The 23,964-nt window shown below is 41.3% G+C and overlaps 1 protein-coding gene and 1 long non-coding RNA gene across 7 annotated transcripts; one reads left to right on the forward strand and one right to left on the reverse strand.

The window, feature by feature from the left end:
* Positions 1-773: 773 nt before the first annotated feature.
* LOC108431376 lies at positions 774-8,660 on the reverse strand. 2 transcript variants are annotated; one of them, XR_005131290.1, is made up of 3 exons: positions 8,545-8,660; positions 1,166-1,326; positions 774-1,056 (listed from the first exon to the last, which is right to left on the reverse strand). It is a non-coding gene; the product is annotated as an uncharacterized LOC108431376 (long non-coding RNA). The 2 variants fall into 2 exon arrangements; XR_005131289.1 differs by lacking the exon at positions 8,545-8,660 and having other exon boundaries at positions 1,166-1,377.
* Positions 7,878-23,280, forward strand: LOC108431378 (7-methylguanosine phosphate-specific 5'-nucleotidase-like). Of its 5 annotated transcripts, none has more exons than XM_017704462.2 (10): positions 7,878-8,045; positions 10,973-11,047; positions 13,063-13,161; positions 13,475-13,544; positions 14,663-14,709; positions 15,896-15,984; positions 16,847-16,936; positions 19,198-19,360; positions 20,389-20,589; positions 21,639-23,280. In XM_017704462.2, exons 1-10 carry the CDS (start codon positions 8,043-8,045, stop codon positions 21,747-21,749), a joined length of 948 nt encoding a protein of 315 aa, XP_017559951.1. In that variant the 5' UTR covers positions 7,878-8,042; the 3' UTR covers positions 21,750-23,280. The 5 variants fall into 5 exon arrangements, with proteins under 5 accessions (XP_017559951.1, XP_037399807.1, XP_017559952.1 ...); XM_037543910.1 differs by having other exon boundaries at positions 10,973-11,040; XM_037543911.1 differs by lacking the exon at positions 7,878-8,045 and adding an exon at positions 8,667-8,683.
* Positions 23,281-23,964: the final 684 nt, after the last annotated feature.

A 23,964-nucleotide genomic window follows, 5' to 3' on the forward strand; every position in this document is an offset into this window, starting at 1 on the left:
GAACAGGCTGACATTAAAGTGCAATTCGCAGCAGTGGCCGGTTTCCCAAATGTAATCGGAGCAATTGACTGCACTCATGTTGCCATAAGAGCACCAAGCCAGAATGAAGCTGCTTTCATCAACAGAAAGCAAATTCATTCTATAAACGTACAGGTCATATGCGATGCTACAATGACCTTAACCAACGTAGTTGCTCGATGGCCTGGTTCTACTCATGACTCATTTATTCTGAGGAACAGCAGTGTAGGAACCCGTCTTGAAAATGGAGCTGTAGGGGATGGTTGGCTTCTTGGTAAAGTTTAAAATGTATTATTATTATTTTAATTTAAGCAGTTGCCCTAGCAGTAAATGCAACATTATCTCTGATTCATTTCTTTAGGTGATAGTGGCTACCCGCTCAAGCGCTGGCTCCTCACTCCATTTCCAAACCCACAGAGCACAGAGGAGAGACGCTACAGTGACGTGCACACTCTGACACGCTCTGTTGTAGAACGCACCATCGGGCTGCTAAAAGGCCGATGGCGCTGTTTAGATGCATCAGGTGGGAGACTGCTTTACAACCCAGAGAAAGTCTGCCGGATAGTGAGAGCATGTGCCGTGCTACACAACATGGCACAGCAGAATGGTCTCCCCCTGATAATGACCGACCAACAAGCAAATGACCCTGAACCAGACCCACATGTTTACCCACCTGACGCACGTAATATTCAAGCAGTCAGACTGCGCGAGGACGTGATGCGTCGATTATAAATAATTGGAGAGAAACGCAAAGGTATTTTTTAACAAGTTCTTTTAATGTACTTGACATTTCAGACAGTATCCCCTTAATCTCTTTAAGCTCATTTGTTAAATTGTCAATTGCTGTAATTGTGTTTATTTGTGTTTGTAAAACAGCCTCAGTCAGAACACGACCTCCGCTTAAAGCACGTGGTGCACCGCTGGAGGCATCCGGGGCACCGGAGACACCGCTGGAGGCAACCGGGGCACCGGAGACACCGTTGGGGCCGGGTTGGCAGTCTTCAGCTGAATGACTGCTGTCCACTCCCACAGTCCTCTCTAAAAAACAGTGATGGTTAAATAATTTAATAAACCATTCTAGGAAAAAAAAGTCTGATTATTGCGTCTTTATTAAAACTATGTACGATTATGGATAATTTGTTTTTACCTGGTTCACCAGTGATGGGTTCATCAGCCAAGTCTGTATCGCCCTCCTTTTCAGTCACCACGCCACTTAACAGGGGTTCCCCAATTAAACATGCCATCCTCTCATGAAAAGGAGACGGAGAAAGTGTGGCCTTTCCCCCACCAGTAGCACTTGCACTCTTCCTGTGCAAAGAAATCCGTTTCTTTGCATCTACTTTTCAAGACCATTTCTTTTTTACTTCTGCAACAGTGCGGCTTGTAGAGCTTACATGGTTAACAGCTGCAGCCACATGTTGCCACTCAACAAACTTGCGTTTGTTTGTCACTCCACTACTAAGGCTCCCAAACAACACATTTTTCCTTGCCTCGACCTCTGAAACAAGGACTTCCACTTCACATTCTCCAAATTTTCGTTTTTTCGTCCATTATTCCGCTTCAAAAAGAATGGGGCAAGCTGCTATTTAAATATTTATGAGTGATTTGCATTGACCATTTATGGGTAAAAGTGGGCGGGGCGGAGGCGGAACGTGCGGCTGATTCAGCTGCGCTCAGTTTGAAGATGGTTGTGATTTATAAAGAGGAAACAACGTGCAGGTGTGCGTACGCAGGGTTTTATAAATCAGATTTTTTTTGTGCGCACGCAATTTCCTGGTTTTGAGCGCACGTACATTTTCACTCCAGATTCCACGCAAAGTTTTATAAATGAGGCCCCAGGAGGGGAAAACACTGCCCGCCCACACTAAAAACTGATTGGCTGCCTCACAGACTCTTTGGAGAGAACAGGCCAATCAGAACCCTCTTTGTTTTGCATGCGCTTCATGAATATGCACACGAGGGGAGCGCCGCCCTCTCCCTGTCCCCCTCTTTCCCACACGCGATTGGGGGAAAAGTCCGTGTCGCCTGCGCGCGCGTTTGTGTTCACTCTTGGGCCACTATTTCTGGATTCCGGGAGATTTTATCTGACTTCCGGGCATCAGGGAGACACTATTGATATGCGGGAGACTCCCGCGACTTCCGGGAGACTTGGTATGTCTGCATTATCCAAAGTTTGGCTCGAAAAAAAAAAGGTGAGGAAGAGGGTGCAGGCAGGATGGAGTGGGTGGAGACGGGTGTCAGGGCTGATGTGTGACAGAAGGACAGCAGCAAGAGTGAAAGTGAAGGTCTACAAGACAGTAGTGCGTCCTGCTATGATGTTTGGTTTGGAGACTGTGGATCTGTCTAAAAGACAGGAGGCTGAGCTGGAGGTGGCGGAGATGAAGATGCTGAGATTTCCGTTGGGAGTGACAAGGCTGGACAAGATTAGAAATGAGCAGATCAGAGGGACAGTGAAGGTGGAGCAAAGTATATTGGGCAAAGAATGTTGGAGATGGAGCTGCCGGGTAGAAGGAGAAGAGGTAGACCTCAGAGAAGGTTTATGGATGTAGTGAAGGTGGACATGGAGATGGTTGGTGTGAAAGTAGAGGAGGCAATGGATAGGGCAAGATGGAGGTAGATGATCCGCTGTGGCGACCCGTAAAGGGAGCAGCTGAAAGAAGAAGAAAAAGATCCAAAGTTTGGCTCGATGAGGGAGAGAGCAGCAGTGGTAGAGAGCTAGATAGTGAATGAAGAGAGTCAGTGAGAACAAGGCAGACGGCTCTGGGCCTGATTGTGACTGACCTATGCGAGTGTTGGTATGACCTCTGGGCACATATTAGCCATGTTGGACAGCTGTGTGAGGTTTTAACTTGTATTTACGTTTCAGAGCCAATTCTTACATGGATGTTGTGGATGAAGCGAAAGGGCCACGTTTATGTTGCGGCAGATCAGCGTTGGTTGATTTACCTCAGTACTTTTGGCCCAAGTCTTGGGGGCAGTCGTGGACTGAAGGTTAGGGAACTGGCCCTGTGACTGGAAGGTTGCTGGTTTGATCCCCAGTGCTGAGAGTCCATGACTGAGGCATCCTTGAGCAAGACACCTAATCCCCACTTGCTCCCTGGGTGCCATGGATAGGGCTGCTCACCGCTCCGGGCAAGTGTGCTCACTGCCCCCTAGTGTGTGTGTATTTACTAGTGTGTATGTGGTGTTTCACTTCACGGATGGGTTAAATGCGGAGGTGGGATTTAAAAAGTATCACTTAACTTACTGATTTTACAGCCAACACTGGCCATTTAAGGGTTAACACTAGAATGACTAAAGCTACAAAAATGTTCATAAGGGAAAGCAGCCCCCATGTACCCCACTCCCCTGCTGTGAAGCGATTAATGCCTGTTGGGCTTGGTAATGAGATGGAATTAGTTGGAAGACTTTATGGTGCAAGAAGGAGCTGCACCCTCAGTGACAATCTGAAGCATTTTGTTTCCCAGCACACATTACCTGGCCTTTCATATGAGGTGTCATTGCAACTGTATGACTGGAATACAAGGAAATATTTTCCTTTGAGTCACTAAATAAAGTTTTCATAAATTTTCCTACACATTTTCCAATAAAACAGACACCCACATGTTTGCTTCAAACCAAAAGAAACACTCATGAAAATTCTATTATGGTAATTTCCTCATGTCCCTGAGCGAGACCTAGTTTGGGATGTTCTGATGACTCACAAAGACACGTTGAAGTAGAAATTTCTTTCTGATGAATCGGCCTCTTCTTTTGGTGGCCATCTGCAAAGCCACACCTCCAGAGTCTCTCAGAGCCAGTGCCAGCCAGTAGTGGGAAGCTACAGTATGCTGTGTTTTGGATGCTCATATGCTGGTCAGCATCAATGGAAATGATTATGCTGATCACCACCACAACCAGCATTTAACACCAAGCACCAGACGTCATATGGACAATGTTTTTAGGCTACATTTAGTTGGTCCATCAAAGAACAACATTATTATGTATGAACACTGAATCCTTTCACTTGGCTGCCCTCTCCCATCCCTGATGGACATCTACACTTCCCGCTGCGTCAGCAGAGCGAAACGCATCACAATGGACAGCTCGCACCCCGGATCTGTACTGTTTGACCTGTTGCCCTCAGGAAGGCGGTACAGATGCATCAGATCAAGGACAAACAGACTTAAGTACAGTTTTTTCCCAAAAGCAATAACACTTCTCAACTCACAGATGCACTGATAGTCTATCCCCAGACTTCCATTACCCACCTACATACCAGTCTATTCCCAGACTCCATTACCAGCTACTGTGCAATACTCTGCATACGGAAATGTGCAATCATACTGTACATGTGCAGTTATACTGGAATATGTGCAATATTTAGCAATGTGCAATATTTAGTGACACACAACACAGCTGTAAATATCTCCATATTTATATCTTGTAAATACATAGTTTTTTATTTTGTTTCTATATTTATTTCATATACATATATACACATATATACAAACGCATAGAACTGTGCACAACCCCTCCCCTATTCCGTGTCATTTGTTTACATTGTGTGTTTGCACTGAGATGGAGTTGCTTTTAATCTCATTGTACTGTGTATAGTGACAATAAAGGCATTCTATTCTATTCTATTCTATTCTTTTGGAGTGGATCTTGATCACTTTCAAAATACAAAGTTCTGAAATCACACTCTAATGATTTGACTGGAAGCTTAGTGTGTCCAGAGATCTCTAGTCTTCATAATGTAGGGATTAATGAATTTGAACAGAATTCAATTGTATGTATGATGTAATAATAGGTAGACTAGCATTTCTAGTGTCAGTCAGTGATGATGAGCGTTAGAATATTTAGAGACTTTACCTCCCAAACACGTTAATGGCCCTGATGTATCTCAAGACCATTGCTACCAAGTTCGCCCCTTCATTGCTTCAGTGACCTGCACAGTCCCAGAACCAGACCATGAAAGGGTTGATCAGAGGAACAGTGAGCAGTGCAGTACAGCAAAATGCAGTTCCTAATCAGAGCCCAGAACTATCCATACCCTGATTGCGTACCCATGTCTATTTCCTAACAGTAACAACAAGGTCATGCTCATGCACTAGTGGCATCAGACCCCAGGTTTCTTGGGTCCATATTTTTCCTTGACACCTTCACAGCCACCACAGAGACTCGTTAATATCATCAATTACATCATGAGCTCAATTTACTGAAGCACTGATTGGTCAAACCAGGAGCTGCTTTTTAACTACATATAATACTGGGCTTGGAAATGATTAAGCACATTAACATCCAGAACATGACTGTTTATTATATATATATATATATATATATATATATATATATATATATATATATATATAAAATGCACAGCAGCATCCCTGAACACCTGCCAGTCTGTGCACTCAAAGCAGTCCTGCAGTATAGAGTCACCATCACTGGGCCACACAGTAATGGTCTTCTGTGTGGGTTTGGAGCGTCTCAGTAGGGGATGATAGGCAGGGACCATGATGGAGATGTGATCGGAGAGGCCAAGGTGGGGGCGGGGCACGGCTCTGTATGCATCTCGTATATTTGTATACACACATTGTTGCCCCTGTACACAGTGACATAAATGCAGGTGTGGCAATAATTATGATGTTTTTGAAAAAATAGTTTCTTGTTCTTTATTTTATCAAAGAAAATGACAGTTCTCTCATTTTTTTCTGTCTGTCAAACTTTCAGCCCCGTGTAGAGGGTCTTGGATGAAGTCATGCAGTAACGGAGGTGTAGATTTAGATTTGCGGGCGTTTCAGTGCTTGTCGGGGAGTGAATGAAAGATTAGAGCACTTTTGCTGACATATGAAAAGACTCAACATGTTCAGATTATTAAACAGAGTGATTTCTATCAGGTTCAGTTGAGTTTGTAAACTGTTAGTTTAAGTAATGAAAGATCTTAATATTATTCATTATTAAGAGCTTGATGTTATAACTGTGTTCTCCACTAGATGGAGCCAAAGTCACAGAGTTTCATTAGTAATTCTGAAACATGTTCTAGACCACGTGTGTCAGGCTCCAGTCCTCAGGGTCAAAACACTGCAGCATTAAACCCACCTGATTCAGCTCATCAGCTGACGAGCAACGCCTTCATCAACTGAATTCAGAGCGTTGGGTGAGGGTAAACGCTAATCTCCAGAGCACTTTGCCAAATTGTCTCTGACGCCCTCTGGTGGCTGGCTGCAGTACAACTTTAACCCCGCCCACTGCCATGAAAGTCAGCACCACTGAAACCAGATTTTGATTTAAATTTACACATTCAGTATTTTTGCCAGTGGTGCTGTGTCACTTCTATAAGCTGTAGTGCCTCTAAAACACACCCCAGTGTTTTTTGTTTTCATGATAGATTCATTCAGCGCCGTGACCAGGAACAGAATGTTCTGCAGAAATGTCACCAACATCTCACAGTGAATAAAATAACCGCTGAATATTAAGTGATATTTTTTTAATCCCACAACCGGGGAAATTCCACCTCCACATTTAACCCATCCGTGAAGTGAATACACACACACACACACACACTAGAGGGCAGTGAGCACACTTGCCCAGAGCGGTGGGCAGCCCTATCCATGGTGCCTGGTGAGCAATTGGGGGTTAGGTGTCTTGCTCAAGGGCACTTCAGCCATGGATTGTTGGTACTGGGGATCGAACCGGCAACCTTCTGGTCACAGAGCCAGCTCCCTAACCTCCACTGCCCCGAATGAACTTTAGACCAACCGTGAGTTTCTCCTTTGTGTTTTTTTTTTTCCAAATCAGCAAATCATTTCTGCTTTTTTACCCATCCATATTTGTTATGCACCTGTTCTATTAATCTGTTCCTTCCCCATCCTTCCATTCTTCCATATACTGTTCCATAAACTGATTTGACTCCATTTACCCTGTTTAAGTTGATTTAATTCCTTTAAAATGAATTAATCATGTTAGCGGCATCAGCCAGGCATAACATTATGACCACCTGCTTGTTTCTACGCTCATTGTCCATTTTATCAGCTCCACTTACTGTATAGGTGCACTTTGTGTCCATCTGTTTCTCTGATACTTTGTTTGCCCCCTTTTACCCTGTTCTTCAGTGGTCAGGACCCCCATGGACCCTCCCTGAGCAGGTACTATTTGGGTGGTGGATCATTCTCAGCACTGCAGTGACACTGACGTTGTGGTGGTGTGTTAGTGCGTGTTGTGCTGATCTGAGTGGATCAGACACAGCAGTGCTGCTGGAGTTCTTAAACACCTCAGTGTCACTGCTGGACTGAGAATAGTCCACCACTGTGGGGGTCCTGACCACTGTAGAACAGGCTTGAAAGAGGGCTAACAAAGTATGCAGAGAAACAAAAGGACTACAGTCTGTAACTGTAGAACTATAAAGTGCACCGAGTTGTTTTTATTGTATCTTCAGCGCACCTTTTCGTCCAGTCATACACCCATCGGTCATCGGTCGTCTGTCATTTGTTGTTCTGCCTCTGTAACGATAGTACTGGTTTGACTTATTTGCATTACATCAGTAATCTCAGTTTTATTAGTATGTGACATTATTAACATGTGGCAGTTGGCATTATTACAGTTGATATTTCGCGTTCAATTTTTCGATTATTAAATAAAAATATTTATATTTTGTTTTAGTTGAGATTTCTGTTGCGGAACCACCATCAGTGGTTTGTACAACCCGGAGTGGATGTGTGGGAGGTTTATTGTGCTGGAGAAAAGCGGCTGCGCTCTCAAGCGGCTTCCTGCTCCCTACTCCCTACATAGTGCACGAAACCACCGCGAACCAGCGCTTCTACACTTACATAGTGCACTATGTGTATAATAGGGCGCTATTTGGGATTGAGCCCTGGTGTCCGGTATCTTAGCTCTCTGTGTAGGTAGCTAAGCTACTGTTTGTCAGTTAAAGCTTGGACACGTTTGTTTATTTTGAGCGAACGTTTAAACTAGACTCCTAGCCGCAGCTCACGCCCAGAAACAGAGAGCTCAGCTCGCATTTTGAACAGTATCTGTCGGAAATGGTAAGTGTTGACAGCAGTTCAGTTGACGTTAGCCTAGCCGGCAGTTGGGCGCTGACTGACTAGCAAAGCCATTCATTCCGCTCCGAGGAGCTGGAGACGCACAGCAAGCCCAGCTTAACCTGACATAGCTCGAGATTTTCTGTTTTCTGGGGAATCAGCCTTGCAGTAAGGTGGAGCTACTGTAATATACCTCCAATTCTGACCAGCCACAGGTGAAGTGTAGCTAGTTAAGGGCTGAATTTTGACCAGAATTGGTTGCTGGATGATGTGAATGCCTCACACCTTCATCATCTGGTCAGGTCATTTGGACAGAATGGTCACAGTATCGACAGTGTATGATTAGACAAGAGTCTTCTTGCAATAACAGTTCCCAGCCGATATATTGTGTATTGTAATTTATTGACATACATTGCTATTAATGTTCTCCAGTTCTTAAAGCAATGCCAAAGTAGTCTCAATAGTTAGACTTTCTGGTTTAAAGACTAGAAAAAACACTTACCCATGATGTTTTCTGAAGAAGAGAAGAACGTCTGACTACAGATACATGGTTGTTTCTTTTTTTGGGTTTGACAGCTGGCTAATGCAGAAGGAATCTTACTGCTGAAAAGCTCAATATCAGTGCATTTATTAGCCAATAGGTGAGTGGTACGTGACATTTTTGTGCAAGGCATGCTGGGGATTGTAGTGACAGATCAGTGATAGCCCATTGGGTGGGGTTCCCAGTGGTTGTATGCTGTATTTGTCATGCTGGGTATTGTAGTGATAGAATACACCGTTCTGTCAGTCCGACAGGGCTAAAGGATTCAGTGCTGCGCTATAGAATATTATATAACATGACCACATAACGTGTTAAAAACAGGTATTTGAAAATACCGGTTGCCTTTTACATTGTGTGTACACTTTTTTAAGAATGGATCAAAAGAAAGGGCCCAAAATGATTTGGAAGAAATTCATTTAAAGATACGAGGTTTTCTTCCGACAACAGGTGAAATACTAGTTTAAGGCTGGAATGTCCCTTTAAGGCGGAAACTAGCTAGTACTTGAACGAGGTAGGTTTCTGTTAAAGTGGCCGGTGAGTGTAAGTTAAATACACAGGGCACTGACCTTCTCTAAACTGGGTAATTACATAGACCTCTAAAGTCGTGTCATCATTTTGTGGTCAGCATCATGCCCATATTAGGAGTAACGAGTCTATGTAGTTTTTTCAAAATACTTTTCATTCATACAAAATGTCATTTGTACAGTCTACGCTGTAGACTGGGGTTCAGTCCCCTGCCTGGGCAAGCACTCTGTACTGTATCAATAAGAGTCCTTGGGCAAGACTCCTAACACGACCTTCGCCTACCTGTGTAAAAGAGTCAAATTGTAAGTCACTCTGGATAAGAGCGTCTGAGCTAGCCAAACTGCCAACCTTATGAAAATACCTCATACAAACCAGCAAGCTTCATCAAATGTTAAGCTGCTTGGACAGTAGTGGCCCACAGTTTGAATGTTCTTATATAAACTTTTAGGCCCAATCCCATTTCTTATTTTTACCACTACCCCTTGTTTTCGAGTGCTGCCTTACCCCTTGGAGTTACAAGGGGTAGTGATTGAAGTCTTCCTCTATGAAATGGAAGCCTCAAATAAAAGAGCATCACTTCATTAACGGCTACCAGCACTGCTCTGTGGGCGACCCTGCCCGTCTGCAGTGACAGCAGAGGAGGGGAAAGTTCAGCTCCTCACTGCTGGGCTTTAGTTACATTTAGGGCATCATACGCCTTCAAAGAGGGGGGCAATTATTTATTATCGTCCACCCCCTAATTCTTCAGTGATATGAAGCTGAAGTCAGATATTTCCCAGCGTCTTGTTCAGATTTTTCAGAAATTTAGCTAGCTACAGTGACCTGGAAACTACTAGGGATTTTTAATGCTTGTTATGAAGAAAAGGACCATGATGCATTGAAATGACATTAAACTAAGACAATACAGTGGACATCGTAATTTTTTTAACAGAGAAAATTCTCACGTTTGTAGGTTTCTTTGGTCGCTTTCTCAGCCATTTCTTCTTTTCATGATGACGCTCCGTTTGGCCGTCCATGTAGCCCTAACACTTTGCCCCACCCCTCTATCTTTACAAAAATCAAGACACCCTACCCCTAGACGTGAACGCACAACCTGTAGGGCTAGGGCTAAGAGGTAGGGGCGATGGGTGAAATGGGACTGGCGCCTTAAGGTTTAAACATCTGCATCGGATAGACTTTAAATCTGACTGATAGGTCAAACCGAGCTTTAATTCCATAATCGTGGCTTTCTGGAACAGAAGAATGTTTAGATGATGCTGGGCTTGAATGTCTTTTTCATTAATTTCACTGCGTGTGTAACCCTGTAGAAATAACTTGCATTTCTCCGCGATGTTTATCCACGTGGTCTAAATTTAGGCATTTTAGACTGCGGTTCTATTTAAGCATAACCTAATTACGTTATGAAGATACTAATTTCATGAAGATCCTAAATGCGACTGAGCTTGGAATTTAAAATTGGAACCACATCTTGAAGCTGTTGAGTTTGTACAGATAGTTTATTAACAATACTAACAGTAGATCATTTAAAGGGGACTAAGATTTTTTTCCTAAAGAGAAAAACTGCTGATTTCTTATTTGGGCAAAATGTCAACAATAAAATTAAGCATAACTTTTTGCTCTATTTAAGCGTAACCTAGTTAAGTTATGAAGAACTTCATTTTAGCTGGCTACGATAATCATATCCGTTGTGGCTGACGCTCCACATGCTCATCTCACTGCCTCGCGATAGATGCTTCCACTCATTGTCAGCTTCAGGCTTTTTATCCGCTCCCTCTGACTCTCTGTTCTTGCTGCATTCTCCCAGGGTTAGCATAAAGCTTCCGCCCCATTTCAGCTAAACCTAAGACTGTGGTTCTGTGCCCAGATTTTCCACATCCCATGGATCTATGTTCCTGTTCGGAATGTCCTAGCAATCTGGCATCAGCTGACAAAGTATGAGGTCAGATGGGTTTCTCTCTCTTTCCATCCATCTTGCTCCTTTTCCATCTTGCTGTTTCCCCAGAACCAGCGTTCTGCCTTTGCCTGGGCTCTTTTTCTTCCTCGCTCGCACTTTAACCTCGTTGGTGTGTGGCCCTCTGTAGCTCTAACACAAGTGATTATGAAGGTGATGGTATTGCACTGGGCTCAGAACTAGTACAGAAGTGAAGCATTGCAGAAGAGATGGGTGATATGGCAAAAATATAATATTGTGATACTTTTTTGAAATTTTTATGATGCTAAATATATCACAATATGAATTTTTTAAAGATATCTGATCAGGTGGAATCACAAACTGAACTTCAATATTTTGCATACTGTGTTGCACAGCATCCAGTTAAATGGAACTGATTATGCTGTCTTTATAATCAAACAAGTACTGATAAGTACCTCAGTATAATCGGAGAAGCGTATTGTATTATATTGTGACACAGTTTATCACAATAACGATATATGTTGTCATATTGCCCAGTAAAAGTTGCCGGTAGCACCTTATTTTTGTGATCCGCTCTAGAATCTTTGTAGATGCGCTTCTTGTCTTCAGCTGATATCCAAATAAATACCTGTTAAACGCAACTGAGCTTGGAATTTAAAACTGGAAACATTAACACTTAAAAGCAAATGGTGAGGTGGTTGAGTCCAGAAGGGTGAGTGGACAATTGGACTACGTTCACATTACAAGCCTCTTTTCTCAAATCTAGCTTTTTGCTCTAATCCAGTCTCTCTGACATGGTGGTTCACACTCGTTTAGGTAAGTGATTCAACACAATGTAAACAAACCTCGTCCTGAAATGACCCTCATGAGCTCATCCTGCTCAGTAACGTCACGTGACTGAATCACTGCATCATCAGCGCAAACTAACGAGCAGAACGAGCTTCGCTGACAAGATCATTAACTCTGATCAGCTCTCAGCTTCATCATTAGAGCGAGACGAAGGAGCAGAAGCTGAGATGCCTTGCTTTTCCGCTGATTACAGGCTTTAGCTTCTGTTTGGTGCTGTTGCCATGGTAACGCTGAATGATGGCGCAGTAGGGGAAAAAAAGCACATGAGTGTCACATTAAGGTCACGAATCGGATACGTATCTGATCTAGGACCACATATGAAAGTGACGCAGGTCGGATTTGAAACGATAGATTTGCGTGTCCACACAGTCCTGAAAACATCCGCTCTGAGTCGCATTAGGGCAAAAAATCAGATTAGTGCCACTTCAGCCTGATAATGTGAACGCAGCCTTTGTTTCACTTTAATACATCAGCCAACTTCAGGGTAAATGCTCAGTGGTTTGCTCGTGGCTTCTATGAAGTCAACTACAGAAATCCTTTCATTGCCTTATGAAAGGATTTTCATTCTTTGGCTCATGAAAATTCACAAAGTTGGTGGCTTTTCATGTCAGATTCTTTTTTCTAGGCATGCCAACATTCTTTTTATTTTATCCAATTCATTGTTCATTGTTGCTTTTCTTCATTGTCTCGCTATCCCAGAAATTTCACATGAGCAGTGACTTTGTAGTACAGCATTAATTAGCATTTGCTGAAGATTGACAGCTCTGGTAAAGACTGCAATATTCATAAGTATTTTCCAGTCATTGTCAGACATAATCGTTGAGCATAGCATATTTCAACAGTTTTCAATGTTTTTAGGCATCATTTACAGAGGATACGGAAGACGGAGAAAAACGCCTTAACGGTTAAAACTACTATAACTAGGCTGACTTGCGACTTTTCAAGCCTAGCTTGCGCCTCAAAGCTGTTGAGGGCACTGTACATAAAGGGCTGTGTCAGCTTATGGCAAATCTAATTTAATTTGGCTTCTAATTTAAAATATAAAATGAGTATTTGTTGAAAATTTAATAAAAATGGAAAAACACCATCATTCAGTCAGTTCAGAAGATGTGATTAGTGTTAAGTGCCTGGCGATAAAGTCAGTTAAAGCTCAAATTATTAAGTTTCTCCTCCCCCCCCATCTGCAAATACAGATACCTGAGCTAAAGAAACCCTCAGTCATTATGAGAGACCGAGGAAGAGTGGAGGAGATCATCCGCAACATGCACGGGGCAGGACCAGGTGCACTACAGGTACTGCTACACACCGGCCACTTTGTTAGAAATACCTGCCTTATACTTCCATTTGCTGGCCACATCATTAGAAACACTTATCTTGGACTTCCACTCACTGTCCACTTTAATGGAAACACCTACATTACACTTCCACTCACTGGACACTTCTTAGAAGTCAGAAACCGACCACTGATGAAAGTCTGTAGGATGACACCAGCAAGGTGAAGCTATGAGAGAAGGTTTTACAATAATGTACTCCTCAAATGTCTGTATAGCACAGTAAGGTTCTCTCTGACCTTATCTGCTCTCTGTTCCTTTCTTATGTGCTAAGGTGATTTCTGACTTCGACATGACGCTCACCAGGTTTGCTTTTAATGGAAAACGCTGCCCAACATCACACAGTGAGTGCACATGTATAAAAAATAATAAATAAATAAATGAGCTGTAGATCTGACTTGTTCCAGCATAGCCTAGAGATGCTCAGTGGGATTTAGATCTGTGAATTTGGAGGCCACAGCAAAACCTTGAGCTCTTCACCGTGTTCCTCAAACCAGACCATCTGACCATAACGATTTGGCTCTTTTCAAAGCTTCTCAGGTCTTCACATCTGCACATTTCTCTCACATCATATACATCAACTGCAAAGCTGCCTGCTTGCTTACCATCTAATATATTGCAGACTTTGACATGCACTGTAGTTAGGAGATCATCATTGTTGCTGGTTTTATGTGTGAGCAGTTATGTAATGTTTTGGCTCATCTGTGTAACAGAATTGGGTCATGCGCCTGGATGTCAGATGTGTAGTTCTTCTTGTGGGTTAGTAACTTGATTGGGTAGTTTGAGCATGATAACCTACTGATGGATCATCTTAAGCGAAGTGCTTTAATTAAAACGGCTCATTTCAAAGTTCAGTAGTTTTTAAAGAAAAAATATTGGATGATAGTTTAGTGCTCAAGGTTTAAATATCAGTATCGGTGTGGTTGGTATAGTGTCGTGGATAAACATCTTCTATGCTGTAGAGCAGGGTTCAGTCCCCCACTTGGGTAGTTCTACACTACACTGATAAGAGTCCCTGGGCAAGACTCCTACAACTAACATCACCTTACATAAATGAAACAAAAAGTGGGTATCTGGTTTCATTTTCTAGGATTCTCAGTTTATTCCAAAGCCTGCTCTTCTGCAGTATTCAGTTTGGCATTTTTTGAAATTTTTAAAGGATAGTTTAAGTTTAAAATGTTTATGAATAATATAGAATATAGTTGTAAACACTTCAAAAATAGAATATCCACCAAAACTACATTCTACTGTGATCATTTAGATGTAAGCTCTGGCCATATTTGCATGAAGTCAGACTGACTATATGCACAGCAGAGTCGAAAGAAAGGAAGAATAATTAATGTTTAATAGGAACACCAACATGGTGCCTTTTCTTTCCCCAGGTTTAGGCACATTTTAGGTGGAAAATGAAAAAGAAAACCACATGAATGTTGAACATTAACGGTTTCCTTGTACCCCACAGACATCCTTGACAACAGCTCCCTCATTAGCGAAGACTGCAAGGCCAAGGTAGGTGACTGATTATGGCACAAATAACAGTAGCTAAATGTGTATAATAATACAAACCAATGCAGTGTTCAAGAAATTGAAATATGACTATGGTTTTGTTGGAAATAACCTCCTACATACTGCTCATGCACTGGTTGCGATCTGTCCAACATGCCAACACAATCAGTTCGTTACTGATCAGCCTGACCACCCAGCACACTACACACTGAGCTCCACCAGTTCAGAGGACTGTATGCTGTGCACTTCATCTCTGGCTAGCCTTATTTATATATTTATATATTTATACTGTTACTGTATATTTAAGATGTTACCTGAACATTATGCTGCTGTACACTTTATATACAGACCACTGTTTACATCTCTTTTTGTACCAATAGTACTTCTGCATTTACTGTACTGTACTGCAATTCACCAGCACATTTCTGTCTATATACCTGATACACTTGAATATGTACTAACTTGCACTAATTACTAATTACTAATACTTGCACTAACTGTCTATACGTCCAAAACACCTATAACACTTGCCTATGCACAGTTTGTCTGTCTTTTGTCTTTGCACTGTTTACTATGCATCTTTTATTACTGCACTGGAGAAGTAGCCCGATAGTATTTCGTTATACTGTACTACCCTGTATTGTATAATGACAATAAAGTTGAATTGAATTGAATTGAATGAATACCTCCAGTATACCGTACTGCTCCGGCCTGATATTCCAGTACACAGCCAGATTCATCTCACTGAAACTGCCTGGTTTGCTCCAAACAATTTAATAACCCCCGATTCACTTTTATATGAATACATAAATGAAATAAGAGGAAATTATTTGTCTGCTGCTGCACTCGGTGAACCACTGAAGCATTAACTTACTGCAAAGACATTGTGGTTAAAATAGTTCTCAAAGAAAACAAACTGCACAGCATTGGCTTCTTACAATACATTTTTATCTTAATACTATCATAAAGCATTGTCTCTGATATCAGGCAGCATATTCATAAGCATTTCACATAATAAATTCGTGGTGTAGCTTTTAAAGTCAATAATGTCACATCAAACAACTCTGAGTTTGTTTACTTAACGACAACACTGAAATAGTAAGAAATTTAGAAAAATGCATTAATTCTCCGTTTAAAGGCTTAAATGAAATTGCAGCTTAATTTAAGTCCATTTCTATCTCCCATGCAGTTGGCAAACTTCCCAAAGTCCCATTACTACCCGATCGAGATCGACAGCTCGCTGTCAGTGGAGGACAAGGTCCCTCACATGGTGGAATGGTAAGTGACGACACTGATGTCTCTCTCGTTATTGAAATAAAACCATATTTACGCAAATTACATTTATATTTGTTTAAAATTCTGTACGGGTCCAAATCTGTACTTATGACTTTGTTTCGATATCAAAAACATCAGCATGGCAAAAATATCACATGATTTTTCTATTGTGGCCGCCATATTTAGGACTGAATTTTTAGCTTCCCCTGAACTCCTGGTGCCACTTAAACTGGAGATTTAAATGATATTTAAACGGAGAAACATTAATATTAAATATAAGATTGAATGTCGTGATTTTGGAAGTTTGCTAGTGCAGTTAGTGCAGAGTTCAGCTCCAGTCCTAAAACCCCTGACCTGCGTAATTGTTGTTTCCCTGGTTAAAATACCTGATGTTATTAGCTAATTAATCCAGTCTTGAGCTGAACGAGGTAAGAAAAACACTAAACTATGCAGTGCAGGGGCTCCAAGCCTGGAGTCTGAGAGCACTAAAGTCTCTCGGCTTCTGTTGCGTTTTGCAGGTGAATCGTTCACAAAGCGCAGCAAAATGAAGGAATTGCACGAGCACTGTCCCTCCTTGACTTCTCCTCAAAATGAGGGCGGCTCGGCTATACAGTGTGACATCACATGAAACGCGAGAATAGAAAAACGAGACTCTACACATTAATCAGTAACATCAGTAACTTTTCATAGAATTCAGATCATAATAAAATGTTTACAAACTCACTCCAAACTGGGAAACAGGTTGAAATATTTAGATTCTTCACTTTCCACAGAATTTCTCCACTTGTTGATGCTTTTGTTACCGACAGTGACAACTGCATCTCGTAAGGGTGATCCAAAGCTCTGCATGTGTTTTTATCAACAGGTGGACTCAGGCTCATGACCTGTTGGTCCAGCAGCGAATCAAGAAGGATCAGCTGGCCAAAGCAGTCAGGGAGTCGGACGCCATGCTCAGGTCATTATCAGCAGTGCGATTCAGTCATGATTCCTTTTGGACACAGCTCATTATCTATGCAGTAGTGGAATACACACGCACGTTTTTTTGCTTCATATTCATACTTAATACATCATTGAATAATATTATAAACCAATATAATCTGTTTTACCAGTGGCAGACCTGTGCTCTTACACAAGGAGGCGGGGCAAACCTCTGTTACGTTCCCTACCAACACAACATGCATGTCTACACACACACAAACTCCTACAGTTTGCTGAATCTATAAATAGCAAAAAAAAAAATATTACTTACATTATTGGGCACCGCTTTACAATAAGACTACCCTTTTAAAGTGTTTGAGTGGTTAAATGGGCCATAAATTACTTTGAGGTCATTAATCAACAGTTGTAACACAAAGTAAGAGGGCAACACTGACCTTGCGAAATAGTTCCCCACATTTAATCCACAGTGTTAATCCTCAGATCTCGCTGGTTATTATCTCACTTTGTCTTCTCCATTAGTTACCATTACAGCATCGGCTTCATCAGATAGATCAGCTCACTGTTCCCCTGTTTATTTGTGTTTACTGTCTTATTGTTCTTCATTATTGCTAGACCTACCATCTAGAGTTGGGTGGTAAGGCAAAAATGTAATATAACATACATACACTGGTTGGATAGTGTAGTGGGTAATGCCTCTGCCTTCTACGCTGTAGACTGGGGTTCAATCCCCAACTAGGTAAACACCATACACTGTACCAATAAGAGACCTTGGGCAAGACTCCTAACACTGCCTTGGCCTAACTGTGTAAAATGATCCAATTGTAAGTCGCTCTGGATAAGAGCGTCAGCCAAATGCCGTAAATGTAAATGTAAAAAAATATTTTTTTCTGGACATCGAATTAGTTTAAATAGACAAGTAACAATACAAGTAGTATCACATTTAAAAATGACTATCAAACCTATGTATCTAATCATTTCACATACATTTCATATAAACAGGACTGATTATGCTCTCATGCAGATGGAAAATGTTTTAAGCAGTGACATTGTACGTGTTATGCTCAGAAAAGCATATTGTGACATACTGTGAAGTAATTTATCTATTTATTGTATCTATGTATCACAATATCGATATCTGTATTGTATTTTGTCATATTGCCCAGCCCTCCTACCATCCCGCTTCTCAAATAGTTTCGTGTCTAATTCGTCATTCGAGCTATCCTAACCTTCCCTAACCTTCCCACACATTTTTACCTTTACTTTCATTTTTCTGTCTGCTGAAGTTTTTCTTTCCTCGGTTTTTTAGATGGTCACTTTTGCATGTTGGATTTTGAAGCTGAAATCATTGGATGGGTCAAAGAAAAAAGTAGATGAGTGAAACCAGAGTTTAAAAAGTGAACTATAATTGTTGGGGTTTTTTTTGTTGATTTATTTATGGCGCTGTAACAATTTGAACCAACCAAACTACCAGAATTTTGTTAGTTTGTGTATTTTTGTACATTTTTTTTCTTTTCAAGAAAACCATCATACTAACTAAACTACTCCGTAATGAATAAATGAATAGTATAGTATGGTAATAGAATAGTATTTGCAGTAGTCTGTCTTGTGTTTAAAAGAAAAAGACATATTTGTGTGAATCAAGTATTGAGTTATTTGAATTTTGCATGATGCAAAGGAAATATTAAGCTTATTAAATCTAAGGGAAGTTTGTGTTCACGGATCACGATCTCTTGGGACACTGGCAGGCATCTCGAATGGGCGCGTGGGGCTTCTGATACAGCCATGTGCTTCAGTCTCAGTTTAGTTCATGTTCTGTGGTGAAAGTAAGCTTTTTATCCTGACTTGATTTTAAACGATCCAACAAAAATACGGACCCACATCACTGGAATGTAGCTTAACTTATTTAAGTTAACATCACTGACATGTTTGTCATGAGAGTTTCTGATCTTTTTATGAGTTTCCCTACAGCAGAGCCTAATGACATGAAATACCTTGATACCCCCCCCTGCATGGTTTTAATGATGTAGGCTGGATTTCCTATGAGGTAATTCTAGTGAATGGGTGAAGGTGGTTCAGTGAATTGTTTAGCCTAACGTCCAACTGACCCTGACTGACTGCTGGAAATGTGTCGATCTATGAACTCTTAAAGGCCTCTGGGTTTCTTTATCCTCAGATCACTGCATTAAGATCTATGAATGCATTTTACACCCTTAGTAACGTTACACTGCGTGATGTCCACGTAGGATTATAACGGTGACTCTGTGTGGATGTGTGCAGGGACGGGTATGAGGTTTTCTTCGGCTCATTGAAGGATCACTCCATCCCTCTGCTCATCTTTTCGGCTGGACTGGGAGATATCCTGGAAGAGGTGATCGAACACAACGGTGTGTTCCACCCCAACGTACGAGTCTTCTCCAACTACATGGAGTTTGACAAAAACGTGAGTGTCTCTTTCTCAGTTCTTCCTTCAGGAACAGAATTAGAACCAAAAATGGACGTTAGGCTGATGTCATGAAGCAAAACATTCCCCCAGTTGTCCTTTTACCACAAATGCACTCTTTAAAAAAATGCTGGCTCTTTAAGGGTTCTTCAGTCAAGAAAATATCTGTGTATAGAAGCGTGAACAGACTTGAGAACCCTTGGCATTATTAAAGGGTTTACTGCATCATGAAAGGGTTGTTGAGAACGTGTTGTGGAACTTCATGGTTCTATATAGAATTTTTTTCTTGATTTAAAGAACCTTTGAAGAACCCTAGTTTTTTTGTGTGTGTTTGTGTAAGTGTGTATTGAGTCAGGACATGTTTGGTCGCTCATTTTGCACTGGAACTTTGAGGCTGATATAGCTAAGGTTTAATGCACTGCATTGCCTTAATGGACTGCATAAGCGAGCATGTAAATTTCCTCTATATAGATTACCTGTTTGTGTCAGTATTATCTGCAAACAAAATGTTTTAATCGCAAATGTGAGCAGTTTAATCCTGATCTGGCTCATTTTTGAAGCTGTCAACAACTAAGCGAACTTAGCTAGTTAACATAGTTGTCTTTTGATTTAATACTAAAATTAATCAAGTCTGTTTGGAATTACATACCAAGGCAACTAAATCTGAGGCACATGTCTGTGTGATGAGTCTTAAAGCTAGCACTTTGTCAACTAGTGGGATGTAATCTTGCATTATGTGTTAGCTATATTAGTTTTGTTTATCCATTACAGAATTAAAAAAGCAAACTTCAGCCGCCCAAAATGTGGACTACGTTTACAGGGGAACTGTAAATTCAATTTTTGCTACAATTGTATCTACAATATCAGTGCAGCAATTCCTGATTTGGACTGTGAAGCCATTAAGCATTAAGCTCTTTATTTACATGACGGCTGCACACACTATGGTTGGTTAGCTGTTGTAAAAGAGGTGTGATACCTGTTTACAGAAAGGTAGTGAATAAATGAAAACACCCGCTCTTCTCTTTCAGGGTCTTTTATGCTCGTTTAAAGGGCAGTTGATCCACACGTTCAATAAAAGGGAGGGCGCCTTACTGAACCCAGATCAGTTTGAGCAGCTTCAGGACCGCCCCAACATTCTGCTGCTGGGAGACTCTATGGGGGACCTGACGATGGCCGACGGAGTCCAAAACGTCCAGAACATTCTACGCATTGGTTACCTCAATGATAAGGTAAGATAGGGTAACTGGTTAAAGCTGCAACGTTGATCTTTATCATTGGCTTTTGATGTTTTGGTTTTAGATTATGAAAATTGAAAGGGATAGTTTGGCCAAAAATGTAGTTTCAGTTAGTCTGTTTGAGATTCCTTAACTTTAGCACGGTTTGAGGCAAGTATGCGATAATTAAGACCCGAGTTTTGCCCAATGTTAACTGGTGGGTTATACACTCCCATTACTCATTAGCCACATTAGGCTGGGCATTCACTACAGAACTTCTATAATAACTATAACTATAATAGAGAGCGCCACAAACTTAACGTCAGGTTGTCACAATATTTCTTGTCTTTTTGTCGTGAGGTGCTCACACTAGACGACAAGGCAACAAGAGAGTATAACACACACAATGAGTGTGGGCTACGAATAAGAACTCAAACTCCCAGCTCTCCTCAGATCACGTGACGGAAACAAAGCTGAACCTACTTGTGCTTTTATGCATAGTGAAGACGTAAACTGGGGATTGATCTGGGGTTGACAAACACTGATACAGGGAGAGCCGGAGAAACACATCACTACAAACTGCCAGCTGAGCTGAAAATGTGAAGAGAGTGATCTGAAGTCTGGATCCAACATTATAAGATTGATTTCGAGTTTTATCGGCCTGTGTTTTACATGCAGCTCCTCTGTCTTCGCTCCGCTGTTCATGAGAAACTCTTCACCTGTTTCTCTGCTCTGCTAGCTCTCAGATTGGCTGTTGTTCGCTTAACTCGTTGAGTGAATCTCTGACCTCACGATACAGGAGTCACCCGTTGCTCCTCACACTACCAGATCATCCGCACCATCACTCGCTTCTGATCGAGCTCCCGCCCTAGAACATCGCTTCACGTTGTGAAAGTTTGTCGCGAGGCGCAAATCAGGCTTAAAATCAGGCAGTCGTGTAGTGTAGGCCCAGCCTTAGCCTTGTAGCTCTGGTGCCCTTATTTATCCACTTTATTCTTTTGATGTAGTTTAAATAACTGTTTCTTTAAAATTTGAATTGCTTTCTTTTGCTTGTCTTGTTTAAGGTTGAGGAAAGGAGGGACGCGTATGTTGGCTCTTACGACATCGTGCTGGAGAAAGATGAAACGCTGGACATTCCCAATGCCATCCTCCGCTACATCACTGAGGGAAAATGAAGCTTCATACTGTTGTCCACATCATCTGGGATCGAGGTCATGTGGACCACACTGGCCAATCAGAGACCAGTATTGCTAACCTTATGGTCAGGAGTCCACTGGCACTGGGCTGGTTACTGTCACCATGGCAACCTTCAGGCTGGAATTGTTTTAAACGAGTACACATCGCACAAAAAATCCGTTTAGCCTGGATTTATAGGCTGTAATATAAGCTGGATCAACTGTCTAACCCAACCACACTGATAGGTAGAGTCCAGTGCTGCATCGCAGATTGCATTCTGTGATCTACACGGGAAGAAACTCTCTTTATAAGGCTGATTTTAATCAGCAACTCTAACAGTTGAGGTCAAGAGTTTCTATATTTTGTCTTCATGCACAGAGTTGTAGTTTTAAATAGTTTTAAAGTATTTTAGCAAATTACTTACCCAAATATGCAGAATGTTTATATTAAAAGGTGCGTCACATGACTTTAAAAAACATTTTTAAAGCTCCGCCCATAATGTTTTTGTTATTTGTATCACCTGTCCCCCTTTTTTCTTTGTCTTTGTAATAGAAGGTGTTGAAGACGCCTTTGCTCAAGGACCAGAAACCATATGACAATTTTAATAACCGCTCACTTGTGGTCTGTTATTACTTGTAAGCTCTGGTTTGGGTTTTTTTTTGGGAATGATTCTGTTGTGTCTTGTGTTCATTATATTAGAATGGGCTTCTGGGAGATCGGCCTAGGTCACTGTAAAAGCAGTCGGGAGCCTGTTTACTTTTACACCTGGAGCTGATTCTTTTGGTCTTGCTGAATGTACTGACCGTAGTTGGTGCTCCATCGATGCACACAGGAATGCAAGAGACTGCCTCGGTGCATAAACGGGCACTTCTCATTTTTCACAGCTGGGTTATGTTGGTGAAGATCTATAGGCATATTTATCTGATGTTCATTATTATATTTTAGGGCCTTTTATCTTTTATATTCACTTGTTTTGAAACCTGCACAACGTTTTGGCCCAAGTAGATGTTTTAAGCCGCTGGGAAAAACACAATAAAAGTAGATTTATGTTACTCCTGTCTAGACTTGAGCTCCCATGTTGCTGTCTTTTGGTTGATGTCTCTCAGACCTGCATCACAGTCTGTATTCTTTAGTATTGTATCCTATTGTAATACGGCACACTACAGTTTTTGTGACTAATTTAATTTTCGTTTAGTCTTCTAACCCTCAGTGTAGTCAGATGCCCAAAGGCATGTTTGGTAATGTAATGCAAAGCAATCAAACACGGACAAAATTCCGCCTTTACGATGGCTGCTGCTCCTGCTCTTAGCTATGCAACATAAACGAGCTAATGCTTCATCACGGACCAGAGCTGCTCAGTCATCTCTAACAGACTTGCTCATGTGGTTTCTGTCACTGTATGACATACTGTTATTAATAGAAATAGACTAAAGCTAAAACTATAGTGGGAGCTCTTAAAGATGGAGTTTTGTCTGGATTTTTGCACATTGTCTAAATTGGAATTTATGTAAGTCTTGATTAAAATTTTCACTGAACTAAAATAACATTTACTGTGCAGTTCTTTTGTGAAATCACTTCCAGTATCCACTTTTGTCCTGTTGCGGCTCAACGGCAGAATTCGATTTGTAGGTACAAATAAAATAACGCAATAAATAAATGGTCTTAAACGCTGGAGTTAACGTAGAACTGCTAATACACACTTTAACCCTGAAGGCTGGCGTGCAGACCGCTGGTTACCGTGGCAACGACAACAATCTCGCCTAGCTAGTAGCTAACGAAACTGCAAAGAGAGAGATTTAAGACGATCATCAATGGAGACAAACGGACTCATTTGCATTGAGAATCTCTCCAGCTGGTTTCCTGATACATTTAATCTGCAACAAGAAACTGTCAAACTCTAAAAAGTCTCCAGGCTCAAAACTTCTAGTTTTACTTTCCAGTTCCACCTTAAACGGTGCAGCAGTTCCATTCTGGCTCCTCGGGCACCATTTAAAGTGGAACGGGAAAATTTGAACAACAAACTGGAGAATGAGAAACGACTTCAGCCTCGTAAAAAGGCGAATGTTGAGACATTTTACAAGAAACTTCCACTTTTGAGGAAAAGTTTCCTAACAGAGATGTGAGAAAAGAAATATGTGAGACATATTTACAGCCAGGATGTTAAAATGAAAAAATATTGTGGCTCCCAAGGTGGCTTCATTTTTGTTGAAAGGA

This window comes from Pygocentrus nattereri, chromosome 13 (genome assembly GCF_015220715.1).
Source record: "Pygocentrus nattereri isolate fPygNat1 chromosome 13, fPygNat1.pri, whole genome shotgun sequence".
NCBI classification, from domain to species: Eukaryota; Metazoa; Chordata; class Actinopteri; order Characiformes; family Serrasalmidae; genus Pygocentrus; species Pygocentrus nattereri.

Bases quoted from the DNA above. Each gene is read 5' to 3' on its own strand.
- LOC108431378 (XM_017704462.2), top strand. The intron at 13,162-13,474 runs GTACTGCTACAC...TTATGTGCTAAG, and splicing joins CAGGACCAGGTGCACTACAG to GTGATTTCTGACTTCGACAT. The intron at 13,545-14,662 runs GTGAGTGCACAT...TGTACCCCACAG, and splicing joins ACGCTGCCCAACATCACACA to ACATCCTTGACAACAGCTCC.